Consider the following 20607-nt stretch of genomic DNA (forward strand, 5'->3'; position numbering starts at 1 on the left):
TTCAAAGAGAAGAAAGAAAAAAAATGACAATTACTCAAATGCATGTATGAGGACAAAATCCTGGAGGGCAATCATGTTAATATTACGAGGCATGTTCAACTAGAGTGATCATAATATTAGCATTTGCATAATTTTTCAGACATAGTTGTGCAAACATTTTATGGTTTATGGTTTCCTCATTGTCTAATGGTACAAGTTTCATTGATTTTGCTTTATTATTGCATCAGCAGCAACCATTACATAGTTTGCAAAAGAAAACGGCCCCCTCAGAAAACAAACTATCAATAAGCAAATAATTCACTTGTTCATCAAAATTCCACACATTACATAGCACTGTTTGTTTATGACAAATGTCCAGTTCTTTCAATGGGCTCTTGTAACTTCTGAAGAACACACCTAATTATTTTGAGTTCTTCCGGCAGTATGGAAAACGCACATCTTTGACTGTAGTAGACAAGATGAAGGTACTTGAGAAGTTGGAAGCTGTGGTCCAAGTGACTAATATGGTTTGTGAGTTTATTATTACTAAACAGACTGCCTGATTTGGAAAAGATGGAAGGTTAAAATCAAGGTATTTGCTCTCAAGCTAACACACAATATTGCCGGGAAACCTAAGAAAACACTTCAGATTACTAGGAGATATGAACCTGGGAAGATGCCATCTATTGTGTGGTATGCTCAGTAGCAATCAAGTAGTATAGGCACTGAAATTCAAGGTGCAACACAAAATTTGCCTAACACTTACATGTACAGGTCTTCACTGCAGTAGTGGTTGGTTAGAGCAATTTAGGAGGTGACTTAATTTTTGTGATAAAAGAGTGTCAGGTAAAGTTATGAGTTCAGATAGTGATGCAATTGAACCATTTAGGATAGAATTGCAAGCACTTATGACAGAACGTGATTTAAAAGCATGGCAAATGTATAATGCAGATGCAATAGGTCTATACTGGAAAGCTTTGCCAGAAAATGTGCAACCTTTACAAAGTGAATCAAACGCTCCTTGATGAAAAATCAGAAAAAAAAGGGTCTCAATACTTTGTGCATTAGCACACAGAAGTATTAAGATGGCAGCCACAAGTTGAAGAATGTTACTGCAGGAAATTTTCGACAACCCCAAGCTCTTTGAATAAAATAATGGTATGTACTTCATAGGCATTCGCTATTGTGTGATTTAACCAAGTTAGCAAAACAGACTGGTTCCAAAGCTGTGAAAGACCAAGAGGATACTCTGGGAATTCCAAAGGATGAAGTGCAAGCACTTTTGACTTTGAGCAATGCCTTCCCATTCTGACGTTGAACATTTGCATAGCAGGGATGATAAACTTCTCTTACCCAAAACTTCATTCTTTTTCATTATTTCAGCCAATAGTTCAAGGAGTAATTATTCCTAGCTAAAAGTTTTGCAAGCAAAGTTTTTTTAATGAAATTGGAAAAGAGTTGGAGTCAATTGACGATGACTATTAAGACAGAAGTGGACAAAACAGTAATTAATATAAAAAATATAAAATATTCTGCAAAAATTATGTACTTTTTCACTAAAATAATACATTTAAAACAGAATGCTTAAGGTGGGGAGGGTAGCATCAGTTCAGTCGAATTAAAAATGAATCACTCTTTTTGACCAAATGGGAATCTGAAAACCACTCTCACAACCACAATTAAGTCACATTTAAGAGGAAAACTGAGAAGTGAAATAGAAATGCTATAAATGGCATGAATAATGACTATACAGGTATCGCAGTGAAGATGAACATGCCCCATATGTATGCTCACATTAACCATGAGCCACAGTGCCTCAACCTCAATGGAGGGAGGGAGGAGCAGGGCTGTAAGGAGAGAGAGAGAGATGCAAGTTGGCATGAATCGGGTTCGTATCTCAAAATGAGAGGTGGGGAAGGGGAGTGAGAGAGGGGGAAAAACCCCAAATGGACTCTGGTGTCCAATACTGATAGACCTCCAGCACATTTGCCAAAACCCAAGAGTGTTCTTAAGGAGAGCAAAGCTGTAACGAAGTTGTCCGAACAAAGCTGTCCGAAACAACAAATACCATACAACAATATTGATATTAAAGATGATGCCAGGGCAAGGGATACTCACCTTGAAGGGGTCCCGGAAGTCAACCTCCTTGGTCTCCTTCAGCCCAAGGGGGATCATTGGCATCACAGGCTCTGAGCTAACAGCGCACCATGCGAGGAAGATTGAACACAGACATATTAGCACACAGAGCAGAGAAGTGATGGTGATAATTAGCTATTCCATGAAACATTTTTGTAATTCATAAGACACAACTTAGTGCCCACTATATTTGATGTTGAGGAAAATCTTGATACTTTGCTAATCGAAGGCATGCATAAAATATTGAGGGGCAGTCGCCCTAGGAGTGTATGCGTACAGTGCTTGACAGGAAAGACTTGAGATCTACCACATGAAATGGGCACAGCTATTTGCTTACATTTTTATGCAAGATATTTGACACTTACGCATAGGGAAATGCGTAACATGCGGAAATCCATTTAACATTTACTGATATATCTTCTGTAAAATTTTTGTGACTTTTTTGTAAATAAAATAAACTTTTAAAAATTAATAAATTTAGTAATGATCAATAATTGACACCACTGTGTAAGAACCAATTGATTGCTCAAATTGGAATGCTGCAGTAGCAATTTCCTTTCTCATGCTCACCAAACCTATTTATTCAACATCTATGACTTGTTCGAAATCATGTCTCTACATTAGATAAAACATAAAATCCATTATGTATGCTTTCAGCATTAATAAAAAGTTTACTGTCATACTTCCTGTCATCATCTCATATTGACATGAAGCTTTGCAATGGATAAATAAATGAATCATATGGACAAAACATGCGTAATAATCTTTCATGAACCATCTTTGCATTGTTTTCTTCAATGATTTACAGACATGAGCAGACTATGTTGGTAGAAAAACTTCAATAACATGACAAATTTTCTCCAGAGAAATCCATATAATAAACAATACAAGGGAAAACTGATGCTGCAGGATCATAGTTCACTTTATGTTATTAGGTTCTTTCCTCTGAAAATGAATGCTAGTCTATATTTTCTCATCTAAGAAGTTAACACATATTACTCTCTTCTCCACCACGTCCACTAATCAACACATGTTAATTTCACACATGTTAATCTGGTATTCATTGTCATGTTAATCATTTTTACCAAAAAATATGTATATGCCTCTTTCTTTATAAGTTCCCATGCATTGTTGTGTCTGCTAATTGAACGGCTAATCGCCACTGGCTAATATCATTTTTGGACTGCATGAACACAATACTTTTCATATATATGAAGCTTCAGGTTACTAATAAAACTCTGACCCCTAAAGTAAACACTGGCCGTCAGTGAGACTCAGGCCCCCTCACTTGTAATAACAGCAGGCGGAGTCACAAAGTGTGGCATCAGTAAACTCTGCCTGTTGGAGTGACTCCACTCTCTAGTTCATAATAGCCCATTTAGAACTCTGTCTCTATTACCACTATTTCAAGTTTTGGAAATCACTGATTCATTGAAACTTCATTCTAGTTTCATATTTGTGCGACAATAATAACATAAAGTTGGACATTCATGTGATGTGGATAGTAGTTCCTCATCAATGCCTTAATCAGCAAAACTCACCTCTCACTTTGATACACCTCCACGGAACTGTTTAACTCTGCCAACTGTTCCTTGAGCAGTTGGAGGTTGGAATTCACAAAGCTCAGCTCCAGAGCAACAGTCTCACGGAGTTTCCTGTTTGTTGTGGCCCTGGAAAGGAAGGATTAATGATCATAGCGTTTAATTCTTTAAAATGATTCTGACACTCTGAACTGAATAGTTTTACTAAGACAACAAAAAGATTGCTCTCCTCCACTTTGATGCAACCAATTGTACACACTGGACTTCAAAATGAGTGACTATCGAAAAAAGTCGGAATATTTTACCATTGTTCAACTTAAATTTCCTGAGACATGGTGTTAGTAGTGGTCATCAATATCATCAAGGCAGGTAAATAAACTTAGTCAAAACTGATATCATTGAGAAGATCAACAGTCAGTGATTTCCTGTTATTCTGTTGCCACCTCTAATCCCCATAGTGCCCTTTGAAATCATTTTTTTCCAAAATAGGACTATGAGTAAGGTTCAACTTAACTAGGATTACTGCTAAAAAGAGATGTTTCAGGCGTGATATGGTGCAATATCATAGTTAATTAAAAATTGGCAATTTTCCACAAAATATAATTAGTATTTTTATAAATAATTTTTAATTAGGATTACTCAGATTTTTGGTCCATTTTTTGGTTACTTATAGATTTTTTATATTTTTATTTGTCCAGACTTTTGTTGTTTACACACAAGCATAGGACATGTCAATGTAGGCAGGCAGATGTAATATATAAATGCAAATAAAGAAACATATAAGAGTTTCCACCATCTTAGGTCTAATTCGATGGCTAGGATTACTGCATTTACATGGTGTATGAAAGAAAAACGAAAAAGATGGTTGGTTGCTATGTTCTGTTTTGCTCTAATTCCACAAAAACAGGAAGACTAGTTGGTTTTCCAGCCGACCATGTAAGTAAAACATTTGAGTAATCAACTAACAAAAGGATTGATGAAAACCTACTAGGATGGAGAGCAGGGCAAATAATAACTTTGGGGATGACCAATTTGGTTTCTGGAAGGGGAGAGGCACACGTGATGCCATTGCAATAATGAGGTCACTTAATAGAGAGGAATATAGAACACAATCAGGAAATAATTGTCAGTTTCGTAGATTTAAAAAAAGGTGTTTGAAAAGAGTGAATTGGGTGGAATTAATGAAAGTATTGCAAAAATAGGAATGGATTGGAAGGATTTGGAGACTAATACGAAACCTTTCTCTGTCTCTGACTGCTTAGGTGTGAGTGGTGGACATCTGGATGATAATTGCTAAGAAGAGAGGTGTCCATTATCACCTCTGCTTTTCAACATAAACAAATGAAAGGAATAGTAACAGAGGCATAGGAGAACTGAAGATAGGAATGAAAGGCAGTGGTGAATTCATAAAATCAGTTAGGTCTGCTGATGACCAAGCCTTAGTATGTCAGTCAGCAAAGGGGTTGCAAGCATTGTTGAGTGGTTTGAAAAGTCTCTGAAATTTTGGAATTGAAATTTTGAAATTGTTGCTTTGAAATGCATACTAGTGGATGACTCCGTTAAAAGTTACTGTTGCGGTATCTCCCGCAGTTTCTTTGGAATTTGTCTAAAGTATAAACAGCCTAAGTGTTTATAGCTGGCTTTAACCTTGTGGACTGTGGCACGTCACCCACGACTACGATTGCCTGTGATGTTGTATTTACAGTATTTTGTTACATCTTGTTCCTGTAAAGCCCCCAAAATTTCAGTTTAAGAGGACACCTCGATAGCTTAACAGGCTAAAGCACTCGACTGGACATTGAGGGATCTGGGTTCTAATCCAGGTCAAGGCAAATGATTTTAACACTCTGAAATTGTTGCATTACGATGAGATGTTGAAGGTTGTGATAGAGGGGAGAATGTTAGGCAATTGGATGGGGTATGCTAAATTGAGGGACGGTTTATTGTAGTGTCTAATGTCTTGCAGTGTTTTAGTAAGAGATACAAGGCAAATGTCACTTTACTGTTTGGCAGCTGGTGTCCAAGCAAAAATCTACCTTCACCTGAACATTACTTACCCTAATAACATCCTGACAGTTCCTTCACCACTCTTTCCAACATTTTTACTTTACTCCGTTAGTTGCTCGCCTAATTTCATGGTTTAACTCTTTGTACTTTTTTCTTCTAATTCTGTGTTTACATTCTTCCATTTCCTTCCTTCATCCATTTCCTGATCATTTTTTTCTTTTATTAATGGCTTCCTGGCCTATTTACCATTTCTATTATTTCCTTTACTGTTTACTTTATTCCTTGTTTGAGATATCTCCTCGTTTCTTCACTTTTACCAATCTCCTTATCCTCTCTCAGTATTTTATCAACAACCACCTTATACTCCTTCCTTTTTCTCATTTAAGTCTTCTATAACCTATTTTCTTATACTCCTTCCCTTCCTCATTCTTTTAAATTTAACATTCCACTTCATGAGTATTAATCTGTGGTTCACATCTGCATTTCTCCTGGGAACTATGTGAGTGGATCAGATTATTCCTAAATCTATGCATAATCAAAATATACCATATTTTCTGGAGTATACTACTACATGGGCAATAAGGCACACCCTTAAAAAAAGGTTGCGTCTTATACAGGGTTCGCCCGGAAAATAAGTGTACTGAGCTCAGGAAAAAAAATGTATTACACTTTTACATATCTTAAGCTAATATTCCTCAAAATAGGGCCCTTGTGAGTCGATACACTTGTTCCAGCGGCGTTCCCATTCCTGGAACGCTCCCGCAAAGGCATCATCGGGAACCTCTCGAAGACACGTCGTCACGGCCTCTTCGACGGCGTCCAAAGTCCCGTATCGCGTTCCTTTCAAACTCCTCTTTATCTTCGGGAACAGAAAGAAGTCCGGTGGTGCCAAGTCCGGGCTGTAGGGCGGGTGCGGCAGCGTTGCCACGCCGTGCTTGGCCAAGAAGTCCGACACGACAAGCGCGGTGTGAGACGGCGCATTGTCGTGATGCAGCCGCCAGATGTTTTTGATCGCTGGCCGGACGCGGGCGACTCGTTTTCGAAGCCTGTCGAGCACTTGGACGTAAAATGCAGCATTTACAGTTTGTCGTTCAGGTACAAATTCGTAGTGGACGACTCCCCTTTTGTCAAAAAAGACAATGAGCATCGCCTTGATCCGAGATTTGCTCATGCGAGCTTTCTTTTGACGGGGTGATGATGGGGTGTGCCACTCCGCACTTTGTCTCTTCGACTCCGGGTCGTACTCAAAGATCCACGTCTCTTCACCCGAAACAACGTTCTCTAAAAAATGTGGATTATTTTTGCAGTGATCCGCAAGTTGTGTCGCGATTTCCAAACGATTGAGTCTTTGATCATCGCTGAGCACTTTCGGCACCAACTTTGCACAAATTTTTCGCATCTGTAATTGCTCCCTAATAATCTCGTGCACTATTGTTTTTGGCACATTACACTGCTCTGCTATCATCCGAACACTAAGACGACGATCAGAGTTCAGTACATCGCGAACTTTTCGCACATTTTCGTCGGTGAGTGTCGTTGATGGGCGTCCAGGCCGTGGTTCGTCGTCGACCTCTTCTCTGCCCTCCACGAACATCTTGTGCCACCGAAAGATCATGTTTCTGGACATGGCTGACTCCCCGTAAGCCTGGTTAATCATACCGACAGTTTCGGTAGACGATTTCCAAAAATGCTCCAAAAACTTCGGCATCGCGTTCCGTGACGTGGGTCGAAGCGTGGAGGTTCGCGTTAACAGAGCTCCTCACTACACCACAGCTCAGAGCCGACTGCCTTTTTCAGCGTCGCTTGCCAACATACCCCCCTCCAATCGCAGCCCGTCAAAGCCCACACGCTGGGCGCGCCTGGAGCGGCGGGAAAAAATCAGTACACTTATTTTCCGGACGAACCCTGTATGCCCATGAAATTGCACATTTCTAAAAACAAATTTTCTAAATTTTTTATGGATATCTATAATGATTTATTATAGTAATTTTATAGTTATTTATGTCTATAAAAATGTAACCATTACATCTAGATGCCATCATTTTATCACCAATCTCAAAACCCAGAAATTTACTTTTGGAGATGCAGAATCACCAGAAGCCTATCCATCAGAAACAGTCTTCATACAACATGTCACCCTCTGGGCCAACAAGTGAGTTACTAATTCCACATTTCTCAAATGACTTTACAACTTTCTCAAATTTCACAGTATTCCATGAAGCTTTGACCCATTCACAAATCTGCAAAATATGTTCCTTCCTCCTTCCTGAAGGTGTCACTTCAAAATCAGTAGTCTGCATCCAACTGTTCCATTTCTCCTTCATGAATTCTTCAAAAAGTATGCTAATGCAACCATCTATCCATCAGAGTTGAAGCTTGCTTGTTAGGCCACCTGTAACTACAGGTATTCGAATTTTCAACAGGTTGACTTCATTTTTCACATCCTCTGTTCTGTGATTCTGAAACTGATCCCTAACAAGCGAAATAGATTCCAGGATTCCTAGATCACATATTCACTATCCAGAAGTTCATCCCCCCTTTCATCCATTCAACCCTTACAATGTGCATGTAAAAAACACAGCTGTATGCATCTTTTCCCTAGCACGAGGTTTTCCTTTTGAAAATGAAATGAGGGGGCAATTTTGTTCCATGTAAATGTTCATTCAACATATTTTGAGAATCACAATTTTTACACCTCTAGAATATACAGTCCTGTAAAAGAGCATTGAATGTCAGTGGGACCTCATCCACGTTTCCAATTGGTGAAAGTTAAACATGTTCTCATATTCTATTCAAAGTGAAGTTTTGCATTCCCCTCCTATTTCTGGTCATTTTGCAATTCCATGTCACAAGTTGCACTTCCTAGGAATTGCTTTTTGCAGGCCGTCTTCATGTCTTTGACAAGTTATTATCTTTTCAGGTAGCAAAGATCCCTCTCAGTCGCTGTTGCTGTGTTCCTTGCCACACATAATCACTCGTAGCTGGAATGCAAAATCATCATAACACACTTTGAACTGTTTGAGCAATGCTGCACCATGTAATGCCAACGTTAAAATAATTTTGATAAAATGTAAAAAAATGTGTTCCAATATTTGAAACACCCTGCTGTTAATATGCTTTAGTTGATGAATAAATTCGATTGCGATGATTGTAAATATCCATGATTGCACATGCACAACAGTCTCATATCCATGTAGCAATGGCCATTCTGGCTACTTCCTCATGCTCCCAAATTTTGAACAAAAAGTCGCCTATAAGTAACCAATTTAGCAGTTAGTGCTTTACCAAAACCCACAGAGTAACGAAAAATACAGAATTATCACCAGCGCTCAACCCAAGGCTAAAGTTGGGAGTTGTACCATTCACATCCAAATGGAATGCATGATCTCATCACCTTTTGCCTATCACCTACCATCGAATTCCACTCCCCCATCTTTATCAAGTGTTTTCTTCCAGGCACATTTGCCATCATTCCCAGTAGCTGATCATAAACACTATATCTCCCCCGCCACACGCCCTTGCGGCGGCTTGCCGGGTATTATGTAGATGTAGATCCTTCTTTCTCCCAATGACTGCACTCTGATATGCAAACCTGGAACACATCTAATCGACCAAATCTACTACAAATGTACTTTCCATTAATAATATTCTGTCTATATTTCCCCTCTCCATCTCTTGCTTGATATTTTCCAACTGACCTGTCCTCAGCATTGTCCTAACATTACAAGTCCCTGCATTCACATTGACATACCCCTTGTCTCTCTTCTTCACTGCTGCCATTCACTCGGCCGTGCAAGGATTTTGTGTGATGATAACCGAGGAGGCCTTGCATCCTCCTCTAGTGCCAGGCACAACACAATGTCCCATTCCCATAGTTGCTGGGACTTATTCTCAGACTTGTCTCCTTCATATATTCTTCGGATAAATGATCGAGGTGGTTTCTGGTGGCCTCCTTCAATGGTAATTTTAACATGACACCATCACTCAAATGGCCAGCCCACTAGGGCCAGATGCTTCTGCAGTCACCTCTTTCAGGAACAGACACAGTGTGGACTTTCTTCTGGCTCTCATCCTTCAACCTATCTGGCATGGGTGACTCTACCAGGAGTAATTATCATTGCTCTCAACACCACAGCTCTAGGGGTCATTTGAATGCACAAGCCCTTCCACCACATTAAAGTCATTCCTTTGTGATATTTTACCTTTGATTATGCTGAGTTGACAGAGGTATAAATTCAATAGACTAAATTCTTTGAAAAGCCTTGGTATTCTAATTCACAATGGCTGTAGTCTTAGTGAGTCATCCCTTACAGGATGAGGAACCCTTTCTAAACAGCTTTATATGAGTGAAACAAACATGGAATTTAAAGGACACATTCTACTCAGTTCCTCACGCTCCATGGAACCTAATCCACATTATTCCATGTCGACAACTCAGCCCCCAACACTCTCTCACACTGCAACCCCCTGGAGTAGCACCGACATCTATGCACCGTTCCCACCCCTGCCAGGCAACCCTCCACTATGGATGGCCGCTGGCAAAATTTATTACAGATATGTTTACTTTTGGTGGACATATTTCAAAACTATCATTCTTTACCATTGATAAATTGCAATAAAAAGCTGGAAATAAACATTGGCAAAATTCAACTGCATTGTTCGCTTTACAATTAAATGTGATCGCTACATAATGGTCGCAAGTTATTTTTTGGAATAATCTAAGATATCAATATTTTGAATAAGTTATACTCACGAATATCCCTTGAATTTTGCCCCTATAGTCTAATGAATGCATACCTACATAATACATTTTTAATTTATATTTGATGGCAATATACCTATCATACTTAAAATATGACATGTGCACTTAAAGCCACCCTTTGCACCCCCAAGTGAACTTTCAGTGAACTTGAAAGCCAAAATAAAAGAGTTGTTATCACAGGTTTACAGCAGACTTTAAAATTAAGCGCTCCTGCCTTATGGATTAGTAATTTGCAGCTATGAGTGCACTTCACCAACCAACAATCACTATTGTTTCATCTCTAGCAATGCACAGAGTGAAGATTTGCAGCTGATTGTAAGGTTTTTTTGTTCACGAATTTGAAAGAGTCATGAACTCTTTGTTTCTTGATTTGAAATTTTACTTTTCTAGATGGAAATTTTAGTGATAGTGACTGATAGGAAAACATTATAATTCCTAAAGAACAATGCAGAGGAGATACTTAACTGACACTGAATAATGTCAAAGAAGTATTAAGAATGCACATTACATTTCCTGGAACCCCTTTACAGGCTACCGTTTGAGAATCATATCAATGGCATATTTTTCTTTTAAAAGCTCAACATTCCCAAGTGTATTTTAATTTGTTCCACTGAAACTTGCACAGTTTAGAGAAATTACATCGTTTCTCTCGGATTGATGGCACATAGTTTACCGTTTTAAAACTTATCTGTATAGAGAACAAAGGTAATACTGACAATATCACTAAAAAATCATTCATTTAATGATACTACTGACTTTTTCAATTTATGCAATAACTGATCAGCATGTAGAGAATTTGATGATTCAGAAAAATTTCATTTTAATTGCAAGCTGCCCCAATTCCCCAAGTTTAGACACCCTTTCCAAGTCAAGCTGACGCAAAATGTTTAGGCACATTGTTTCGGTCACATGCCTCCCATAGAGCATGGCCTTTGATGCAGTCATGTCTTCATAAGCATACCCTTGGGACTAACACACTAAGGGCAGCATAAAACTCATCACACTTACTTGTATAAGTTTTCTGCACCAGCTCGTAACCTCAGCTCCTTGTTTATTTCCTGGTTCAGCTTCGATCGCTTGTTCTGGAGTTTTCCACGACATGTCGCTATTCGTGGATCCGAACCCTGCAATACACAGAAGGGAGAAAAACTGTTATGGAAGGGCAAATGATCAGAAATCAAGGAAAGGAGGAATTTGGAAAAATCATGATGGTCATTATAAACTATTTGTGGACCAAATAAATATTTTGTGACTACCAAGAAAACACATTCAAGCAACCTACTTGACATCAAGTCCCTCTTCATCTCTGAGTACTTATTTCCTCCCTTCATCCCATGCAACATCCCTATCCTGTTCCTGCCCTTTCCTTGTTTGCCTAACATTCTCCCCTCTATTACAGTCTTCAACATCCCACTACCGATCAAAATGCCCTTCATCCATTTTTCCTACCTCCTTTGGCAACCAACCCTCCAACAACCTGTCTCCTTGCCCATTATACCTAGTACTTCCTTATTGCACTCTATATTCCTCTTGATTAGAGATCTCATTACTGCAATGTCATCGTGCGTGCCTCTCCCCTTTCTAAGCCCAAACTGATCATTCCCAAAGTAATCATTTGCCTTGCCCTCAATCCTTGTGTTGATGATCCTGAGAACCTCTTTAGCTGCATGGGTTATCAAACTTATTGTTCTATATTCCTCACATGATGTAGTTGCCAGGCCTCATATTTTCTATATTATCCATCACTATATTCTCAGGAATAATAATTTATGTGGTTCCCCGTTGCCTTCCTCAATAGTGTTTTTAATGTGACACCATCCATCACTAAATGGCCGCCCCACTGGGGTCAGATGCCTTTGCAGCTACCTCACTGAGGAACAGATGCTGCCTGGACTACTTTTCGTCGGGCTCCTAACCGTCGACCTATCTGGCATGGGTGACCATACCAGGAGCAATTATCATTGCTCCCGCCAGCAAAGCTCTAGGGGCCATCGGAATGCACAAGCCCTTCCACCACATCATGGTTGTAGTCCATGTGAGGGTATTTGAGGAGATGAGGAGCAAAATACACTCTGGAAATTGCATTGTACAATCACCATACAAAATGGTACATATTAATTGTTAAAATTAGGAGTTATCCCAGATGGTCCCAGAAAATGAAAAAATCTGACTATATATCAACTTATACTGTGCAGTACATTGCATATAACACATTTTTCTATAACTTAGGTGATCTCTCTCATGATAGCTACTAATTGAAAGAAGATAAAATGCACAATAGAAAAATTCTAAGAAATTTCACCTGACTGCTGTTTCTTGCACCTATAGCTCAGACCCAAGAACTAATGCCACTAAATTTCCTGAGAATTGCTGACTTGGCAAGGAAAAAATTTTAAATGGTAGCACAAATGTTAACATTTCATTTTCATAATATGTAACCAGGAAGTATTTCTACAAGCTACAAGATGAATGATGGCTGGAGGCAATGGTCACTCTTGCCACAAAGAGTATACAATTGGCGGAGGGTCTTCACGGCTAACTGGCAGAGAAGGTGAATCACCAGCGCCACCCCTGAGCCCCCAGCACTACCCCTGAGGTCCCACCTTCTGGGCACCACACCGTCTCAACCTCCAGGCTCTCTGGGGTCATTTATTGTCTGCCATGGGCGAACAACATGTGCTCAACCACCTCAGATGATTCAGCAATCTCACAGTAATTTTATGATAAAATGTAATAAGTAAATAAAGTTCTATTATTTTCAAATATGAACTCAACATAAATAATTAGCAGAAAAACCCAATCCCATTTCTCTATTTACAGAGAAATTCCTTCTACTCCTATTGATTCAGTCATATGAATTGCATGACCATGGTATGCAGCTATGCTGCCTTGTAATATCACATTACAGGACAATATGGCTTTAGGGTGTTTTCAGTTAATTTTTATAAAAACGGCAACCTAAGTATTCAATCCGAAGGTTGGTTAGGTAAGTGCCAGTAGAGTTCACTCAGTACTAAGCCTAACGATGTGCGAAATTCACTCATCAGGGTAGGTAGGCCAGTTTCTTTCCCCCTGCCACATGTGGTTTACCAGGAAGACCTGGAGCCCGAAAATCACACAGCTTGGGAGAAGACGAGGGTGCCCAGAGGCGTCCCCAGGAATCGAACCCTGACCTTCCAGCAATAGCCCAGCCCTTTACCCAATGGACTACTACGCATATTATTAATGAATAATTTCCGCAAAAAAATTAACTGAAATTACAATTCGCTATCAGACAGAAGTGACAATCGCCATGCACGAACATCCCAGTGGAGCAAGGGCCGCTTCCGGCAGCGGGGGCGAGGCCAGGAAGGTGACGGGACTTAGCACAGGGGCGTGAGACCTTTCCGAAGTTCGTCGATAGACCCTCATGAGAACGACATGGCGGGTGGTATAGGGCAGAGCGCTCGGGGACGAAGAAATAGGGCCACCGCTTTGTTTCAGCGGGAAAAGGAACACTCTCCGGCCAGACAAACACGCACCGCACAGGTTGTTGTTTATGGAGTTACGTTCGCTTGGGATGAAAGTGAGCGCCACGCCACTTGTGGGAGATGGGAGCGTCGCAGAAACAATGGAAGGTCGCCACGACTGCGAGGGGCGGAGGGAGGATGGGGCGAGAAGAAACGAGGGTATCTTAGGCACATGAACTGAGACATTTCCACTGGAAGCAGTTCCACCAATAGAAGAGGGCAGCTCCAGCATATGTGTACGGTTCTCAGGGTCAGAAGCTTCATCTACGCAGTCCGCTCTCTTAACAGGGACAACCTAACCTCCGATTCCAATTCATTTAAACTCCAAATATCATATTATTCTCGAGTATAACTTTCCGTGAATTTTCACTTCTGACACCATGTTGGGTTCATTATATCCACCAACGATACTTAATCGAACCTCAGTTCAGAGTGTTCAAAGTATCAAACATCAGGTGTAATAATAATCACTGACAATCACCAACCACAGCACGTAATTAAAACAAGAGACCTTATGCAGTGGTGAGCGTGAAATCTGAAGTCGCCCAAATGCATCGGTAATGGGAGAAATATGCTGTTATGGCGTCTAAAAGCGATCTTAATGGATTAGGAGGGGCAATTGTCAAACCTACAATGTTGTCTAACCATTTACAATGCAGCCTAAAGTCCTTTAATCTTCATATTGGAGGAAGATGTTCGTGCGACAAAGTAATGAACGACCTTCCGAAACGAACGAACGGCCTCCGCATTGGGAGTGCCATTTAAATGGGCAACGGCGTGGGATGAACGAGAAACCTCGAGCATTTTCGACGTATTCAAAGAGGGAAAACAGCAAACCTACTTAGCCACTTCTCGAAGCTATCGATGACGATACCATATTCAATATTTCCTTGACGTTGTCGAAGATGCCAAGAAAAACTCTATGTACCAGCCCGCTGCCGCGCCTTCCGCACAGTTGGTCGAAACAACTGAAATTGGTGGAATCCGAGTGATGCAAAGGAGTGGGCGAGGATGTGAGAGGTTCTTCCCAAACGCCTCCCCGCGATGAATGGATCGAGCTACCGCACCCTTTTTATCGTCACTTCCGGGTTCGAAGCGCGCGGGGATTTGAATGCGCGATGTGAACAAAACACGGTGAGCCGGGACGTGGTGGCTTCAAAGAGACAGGCGGAACCAAAATACCTCTCAATGACTTGAGATGTCGCAGATATTTTGGTTCCGCCTATGAAGTTCCATCGCAGTCTGGCGACAAATACCGTTTCCATTCGAAAATCAAATCATTCAATCGACACTAATTTTATTTTTGTGGACGGAATGTTTTCTTGCAGTCGGTACGAGGAATGCGTTCTGATTTAACGGTTTTCTCGCGATTAAAAATAATTTCAACACCTTTGAAGCATTTTGTAGATATGGAAATCATCAGCTTAGGGCAGTTCGAAGGCCACATATTCCCGATGTCCACCTGAATTCAAAGGTCGCGATAAATCACCTCGAAGCTAATTACATAAAGGTTCATTGACACGAGAGTCCATGCGCCCACATCGCCGTTGCAACACCCCCTGACCATGCCACCACGCCAATCTACCATCAAATTGCACAGCTCGCAACCCGTGAGAGCCGAACAAAGCGTCCGACGCGCACCACTCTGAAAATCCTCCCACGGGCGGGCACCCCTCCGGCCGACCTCACAATAGACACTCACCCCAGCGACGAAGACACCCATGGGTGCGATTCGAAGCGACCTCACGAAAAAACTAAATGCGGGTGCGATTACCATCGCGTGTGCCTCTCGCCCTTCCATTCTCCAGTTCACAGCCGAAAAAAATCTGAATAGATCACATGGAACCCCCTTCAATGCGAACTCATAATCGCCGGCGACTCGAAAGTTAAAAGAAAAGGACAGGGAAAGTTTCTCTGTCGGCACAAATCACAGGCGGTCATCATAAACCGAGCACTTCCCAAGCCGTGATTCCCAGTTCCCGAGCTCTCGTATTCGCAACTCCTCAGGAGAATTTAAACGGAGTGATCAACATTTTACACGACCCATTTCAATTTTATAAACGGAGAATCCTGACGAAAGGAAAGTTTTGGACGGACCATGGAAATTTATCCAAAGATTCGCGGGCGACTGAAGCCCTTCAGTGGAACAGAAACGTCATCGTCACCATCGGTAATCAACATACTCATAAATGGCAGGTTTTGGGCAGTCTCTAACAGAAGATCTATCACGTATTTAAATCCTCCTCTCTTCCCCCCACAAACACCGCACATTATGTACTTTCTACTCCACCCTCTCATAATGCCATGCGGAGATACGTAACTAACAAGGGGGGTGACAGCAGTCACCCTCATTGACATCGTTCTTACGGGAAATAATTGCTTTGATGGCCATCCCACTGAGGTAGCTGTTTACTCGCCGATGCTATAAATATTAGGCTAAAACGATAAGACTTCTCTGCGAATGTCCAGACCGAACGACCGCTTACAGTTGAAGATCTGACCGGCAAAACGTTCGATTTTTATGACAGTACGGCTGCCTGTACGGTTTCAATCACTCATCTAGGCTGATCAGACGGGAAAACTCTGTCCTTTGAAAAAATACGGCATAATTGTATGCAGGCCTTGGTATCGCAGGATTACTGATGTACTCGTACATCAGTTTATTACTTTAAAAACAGTGTCACGCACTACGATTCAAAGAAAAATAGCCAGCGTAAATTTTGTTCTGCTAAATTAGGAAATTAGCAGGAAATTCAGGATAACAAACTAATTGGTTAGTTATCGAGCACGACTCACCGAGCAGCCATTGAGTCGCCGGCGCTTCTTCATACAACTGCTGCTTCAGTTGTAACATTTGGAATGTTGGACAGGACTAAGGGTGAAAATATCGTCCAAACTTTCATCAAACAAATAGTTGAAAGATCACCCGACGGATGAATACCAGCGGTAGGTCCAAGCCTCTGGTTTCGAGCGAACAAATACTGTGAGCTTACATGGGCAGAGTGCTAGTGAAGAGTGATGACATCCGAGCCTGGAGGAAAACAAACACACTCTTCCCTTAGGTAGTAGCGAGACTCATTGAAATGGGTTATTTATTAAATGATTAACAAAAGCTTTAAATGGGAACAGAGCTCTGTATCTGGTTATGAGGGACAGTGGTTGAACAATGCCATGGCGATGGGAAAAAGGCGAGAATGCTCTAATTGGTTATAGAGTCTTAGAGTCTAACTTCTACATTAATTCTGCAGGAAAGGAAATACATGCCTTTGGCTAGACATGGAGGCAGGTAGGCAATGTGAAGAACGGAAGGAGCAATTATCGAAGGGCAAACAAGCGTTTATGTCGAGGAGACGTACTGAGAGTTCTAAAAATACATGTACGAGAAAAATGGTTTGGAAAAGTCCAAAACGTAACCTCTTCTCGGTAGAACACCCGTAGCGATGATCAATAAGGAAACTGCCAAATATAAATCGCGTCCGCGTAAAATGCATTTCGAAAGAACTAATTCTTGAAGGAGCGGGGTTCCCCTGTAGGTGCCCCTTTCCAAGCAGGAGAGAAGCCGACGAGAGGCCGAGAGACATCCCCACTCTTTGAACCGGAGTCATGCATCGGAGGGCCTCCGAGGGAAGGGCAGCCGAGAGAGACAAGAGCATTAGCTGGACGCCTATGACCGGAAATTTGCTTTCGACAATTATGGAGGGATATAACGTCCATTGTTGCCGCATTTCTACCACAGAATTCAGTTTAGTCCTCGAGGCAGGGGTCGCGAACCAATTGAACTTCATAGGCAATTTTGTGAAGTGTACGGAGATAGAATAATGAGTGAAGGCGGAGTGAGGTAGCAGTCTGTCTAGCCTTCTAACAAGATGAACTGACGGGGTAAATCAACGAAAAAAATCATTAAAATCGCCGATTTACGATTGCGGATCTCTCACTAGACGTGGCTTGCGACACATCGCTTTGACAGTGACGCAGAATTGCATGCTGGTGTAAACAAGTGGACTAGGAAGACAAATAGCTTAAGAATGTGCCTATCAAATGTATATAATAAAACTTTGTCTTGTCCCTACGTTCATATTTTACTTCAAAACGTCAAAAGGTACTTTCTGGACAGCTTTCATAGATGGAAAAATTCCAGAAGAGACGCGCTGGTGATATTTTAGTGCGTTAAAGCTGATACCTAGGTAAGTAGCTCCAGTCGCTTTGAAAGGAGAAAAGAATGGTAGGAATGGGGGGAGGAGGATGTGGAGGGGGGGAGGTGTGGCGGGAGGAGGGGAAGGCGGAATCTTCAGTCAAGCGTTTGGAATGCGAGAGATGAGGACGAGAGGAGCAACCTGACGGAGCCAAGAGGAATATTGAGGTCACTAATTTCTTTCGCCGAGTCACTCAAAGATATTTTTGATTTTGTTCACTAAGACACAATGCGCTATCAACAATTTAAGCTGATTTTCTTCTTCTTAGGCGCCAACCATAAATTACGTCATTCACTACGGGTGGGGCGGGTGGTTAATGACGGAAAAATAAACCATCATTACCTCATTTATGGATGACACTATAACCGTACCAAAACCATCGCATAGCAAGTAGTTCACCACGGATTCCAATCGTGGTGAACGAATAACTATCGCGATGAATGTTCTATGCTTATGAACCCCACCTCCTCGTACATTTCGCTGCAGGAATGGGAGGGGCCCATGGCGTGGAGTAATCCAAATCAGAAGATAATCGCATTGCAGTGTGGATGCTCGAGATGTCTACGGGAATAAAACATGGAGTGTCACACTCCACACAAAATTTAACAGCGAGCAACCGGGGACGACTAAGCACTTTTTCGTCTTGCTACTTCGTGCTTTGAACTTCGGCGTGACGCTTCGGACATGATGTTTCGGGTGAGATGTGGCTGAGGGTTTCAAATATGCTCAGAGTTACGATGGCTTCGTGCCACCGTCAGCGACAGAACTTGTTTGATCTCACTACTCGTCCTATAGCTCCCGGCGTCATTCATTTTCAGCTAAAAAGGATGGCTACACCATTTTCTTTAAAGTTACTCAAAAGGGACGAAACGAATTTTGAGATTGAATTTTATTGCCCGAGGCACACATTCACTTCATTTCTAAATTCTCAGAACATAGGATACTTGTATACGATATTCTGAGCAGGAAATGAGGGCTTAATTCCGAAAAATTACAAAACTCAAAATTATTTTAGAATTAGATTACTCGAATATTTAAAATGTGCACAGCGTGAATAAGATGTCGTCATAGCTTTCAAAAGCGATTTCCTTTGGCGCTCACCTCGGCAAGTGAAACAATTACAGAGAGGCGGAATGAAAGGGGAGAGGGCATGAACGAAATAACCGCCCTCTCCCTGCCCCCTTTCCCGAATGTGGCCAAACCCCCATGCGAATATTTCGCACGGGATCCGCTCATCAAAGTCCTCTCACTTCGGTGCCTCAGTTGCCATGGGAACGCATTGATAATTGGCCCGCGCGGCACCACTTCCGGCCACCAGTGATGTCAGCGCAACTTCCGCCGAGCACACTCGGTGGGGACGAGGCGGGGTCTCCCGTCGCGACGGGGGGCCCCGGTCGCGACTTGGTTCGACTCCGGCAGCGAGAAAAGGAGGCCTGGGGTGAATGATAAATGTAAAATTAACGAACAGTATAAGAACAATACCTATGATGGAAAAAGTAAAATTGCAATAAAAATCGACGAAATACGTATCATGCATCATCCCAATAAAACGTTTATTAGAGCCGCCTGAACGACCGCAACGATTAAATTGTGCTATTAATTATTTTTCCATTCTGGAACATTCAATTGGGTATTATCAAGCGCCCGCATGATTATAAGATGGAGTCAAATGTGTAACAATGCAGATATTATAAGACACGAGAATCACCTCGCTAATTCCGTTTTTTACAAATAAAATTCAAGACAAGATAAAATGAAACTGTACAGACACTCAGCCGAACGGTGAATAAAAACGTTTGAAAATCAAGTAATTTGTAATTTTTTCTGACTTGGATTGAAATGATATATGTAGTTTAACATTCCGTCCGGTGTATTGGCGTGGTAACTCACTAAACGAACATTGTCAAATTCCAAGTCAGATGTTGATCATATTTCATAACTGCTCTTATTCTCTAGTGCATAGTATATTTTAATGAAGTCCATAACTGCTTTGTCCCTTCTAATGATCTGAACTGTTAAACAGACTGATAAGACGAAAACATATTTCCGTGTTACCTGATATAAACTATTTGGATAAACTACTGGTAAAATTTGGAAGGTTCTACACTTACTTATCCAATTGCCAAGACTTTTGCTCATCTTCAACCACGGGAAAAAGATGAGTGTAACTCAACCTCTGACTCCTTTATGCCATCGGAAACGAAAAGAATTTTTAATCCCAATACGTTAGATGTATTTTTAATCTTGAACTGTTCCTAATTATCACTTCTCTGTAATGGGTTAACATGGCACCAATGGCAATAGTTGTTTTAAAAATAGCGTGAATTATTATCTTCTACTCACTTTAAAAATAAATTAGTGATTGAAGACACTAATTATAAAATATATGAATATTTTCCTGGTCAGTTTTTGCATTTTTGACAGGTTGCTTCACACAAATCGGTCCATTTTGGAGTAAAACGTGCAAGAAAAGCTATCAC

The 20607-nt window shown here is 41.1% G+C and overlaps 1 protein-coding gene across 1 annotated transcript in view; it reads right to left on the reverse strand.

Annotated features, from left to right (window-relative positions):
* Rhp (GTP-Rho-binding protein rhophilin) overlaps window positions 1-20607 on the reverse strand; it is a 254654-nt gene that overhangs the window by 15798 nt on the left and 218249 nt on the right. Inside the window, exons 2-4 of the mRNA XM_071593028.1 lie at window positions 11434-11549; window positions 3657-3785; window positions 2098-2173 (exon numbers count right to left, since the gene is read on the reverse strand). Coding sequence (XP_071449129.1) covers window positions 2098-2173; window positions 3657-3785; window positions 11434-11549 — 321 coding nt within the window. The remainder of the gene's footprint in view (window positions 1-2097; window positions 2174-3656; window positions 3786-11433; window positions 11550-20607) is intronic.

This window comes from Hetaerina americana, unplaced genomic scaffold (genome assembly GCF_022747635.1).
Source record: "Hetaerina americana unplaced genomic scaffold, ioHetAmer1.1.p SCAF_5, whole genome shotgun sequence".
Taxonomy (NCBI): Eukaryota; Metazoa; Arthropoda; class Insecta; order Odonata; family Calopterygidae; genus Hetaerina; species Hetaerina americana.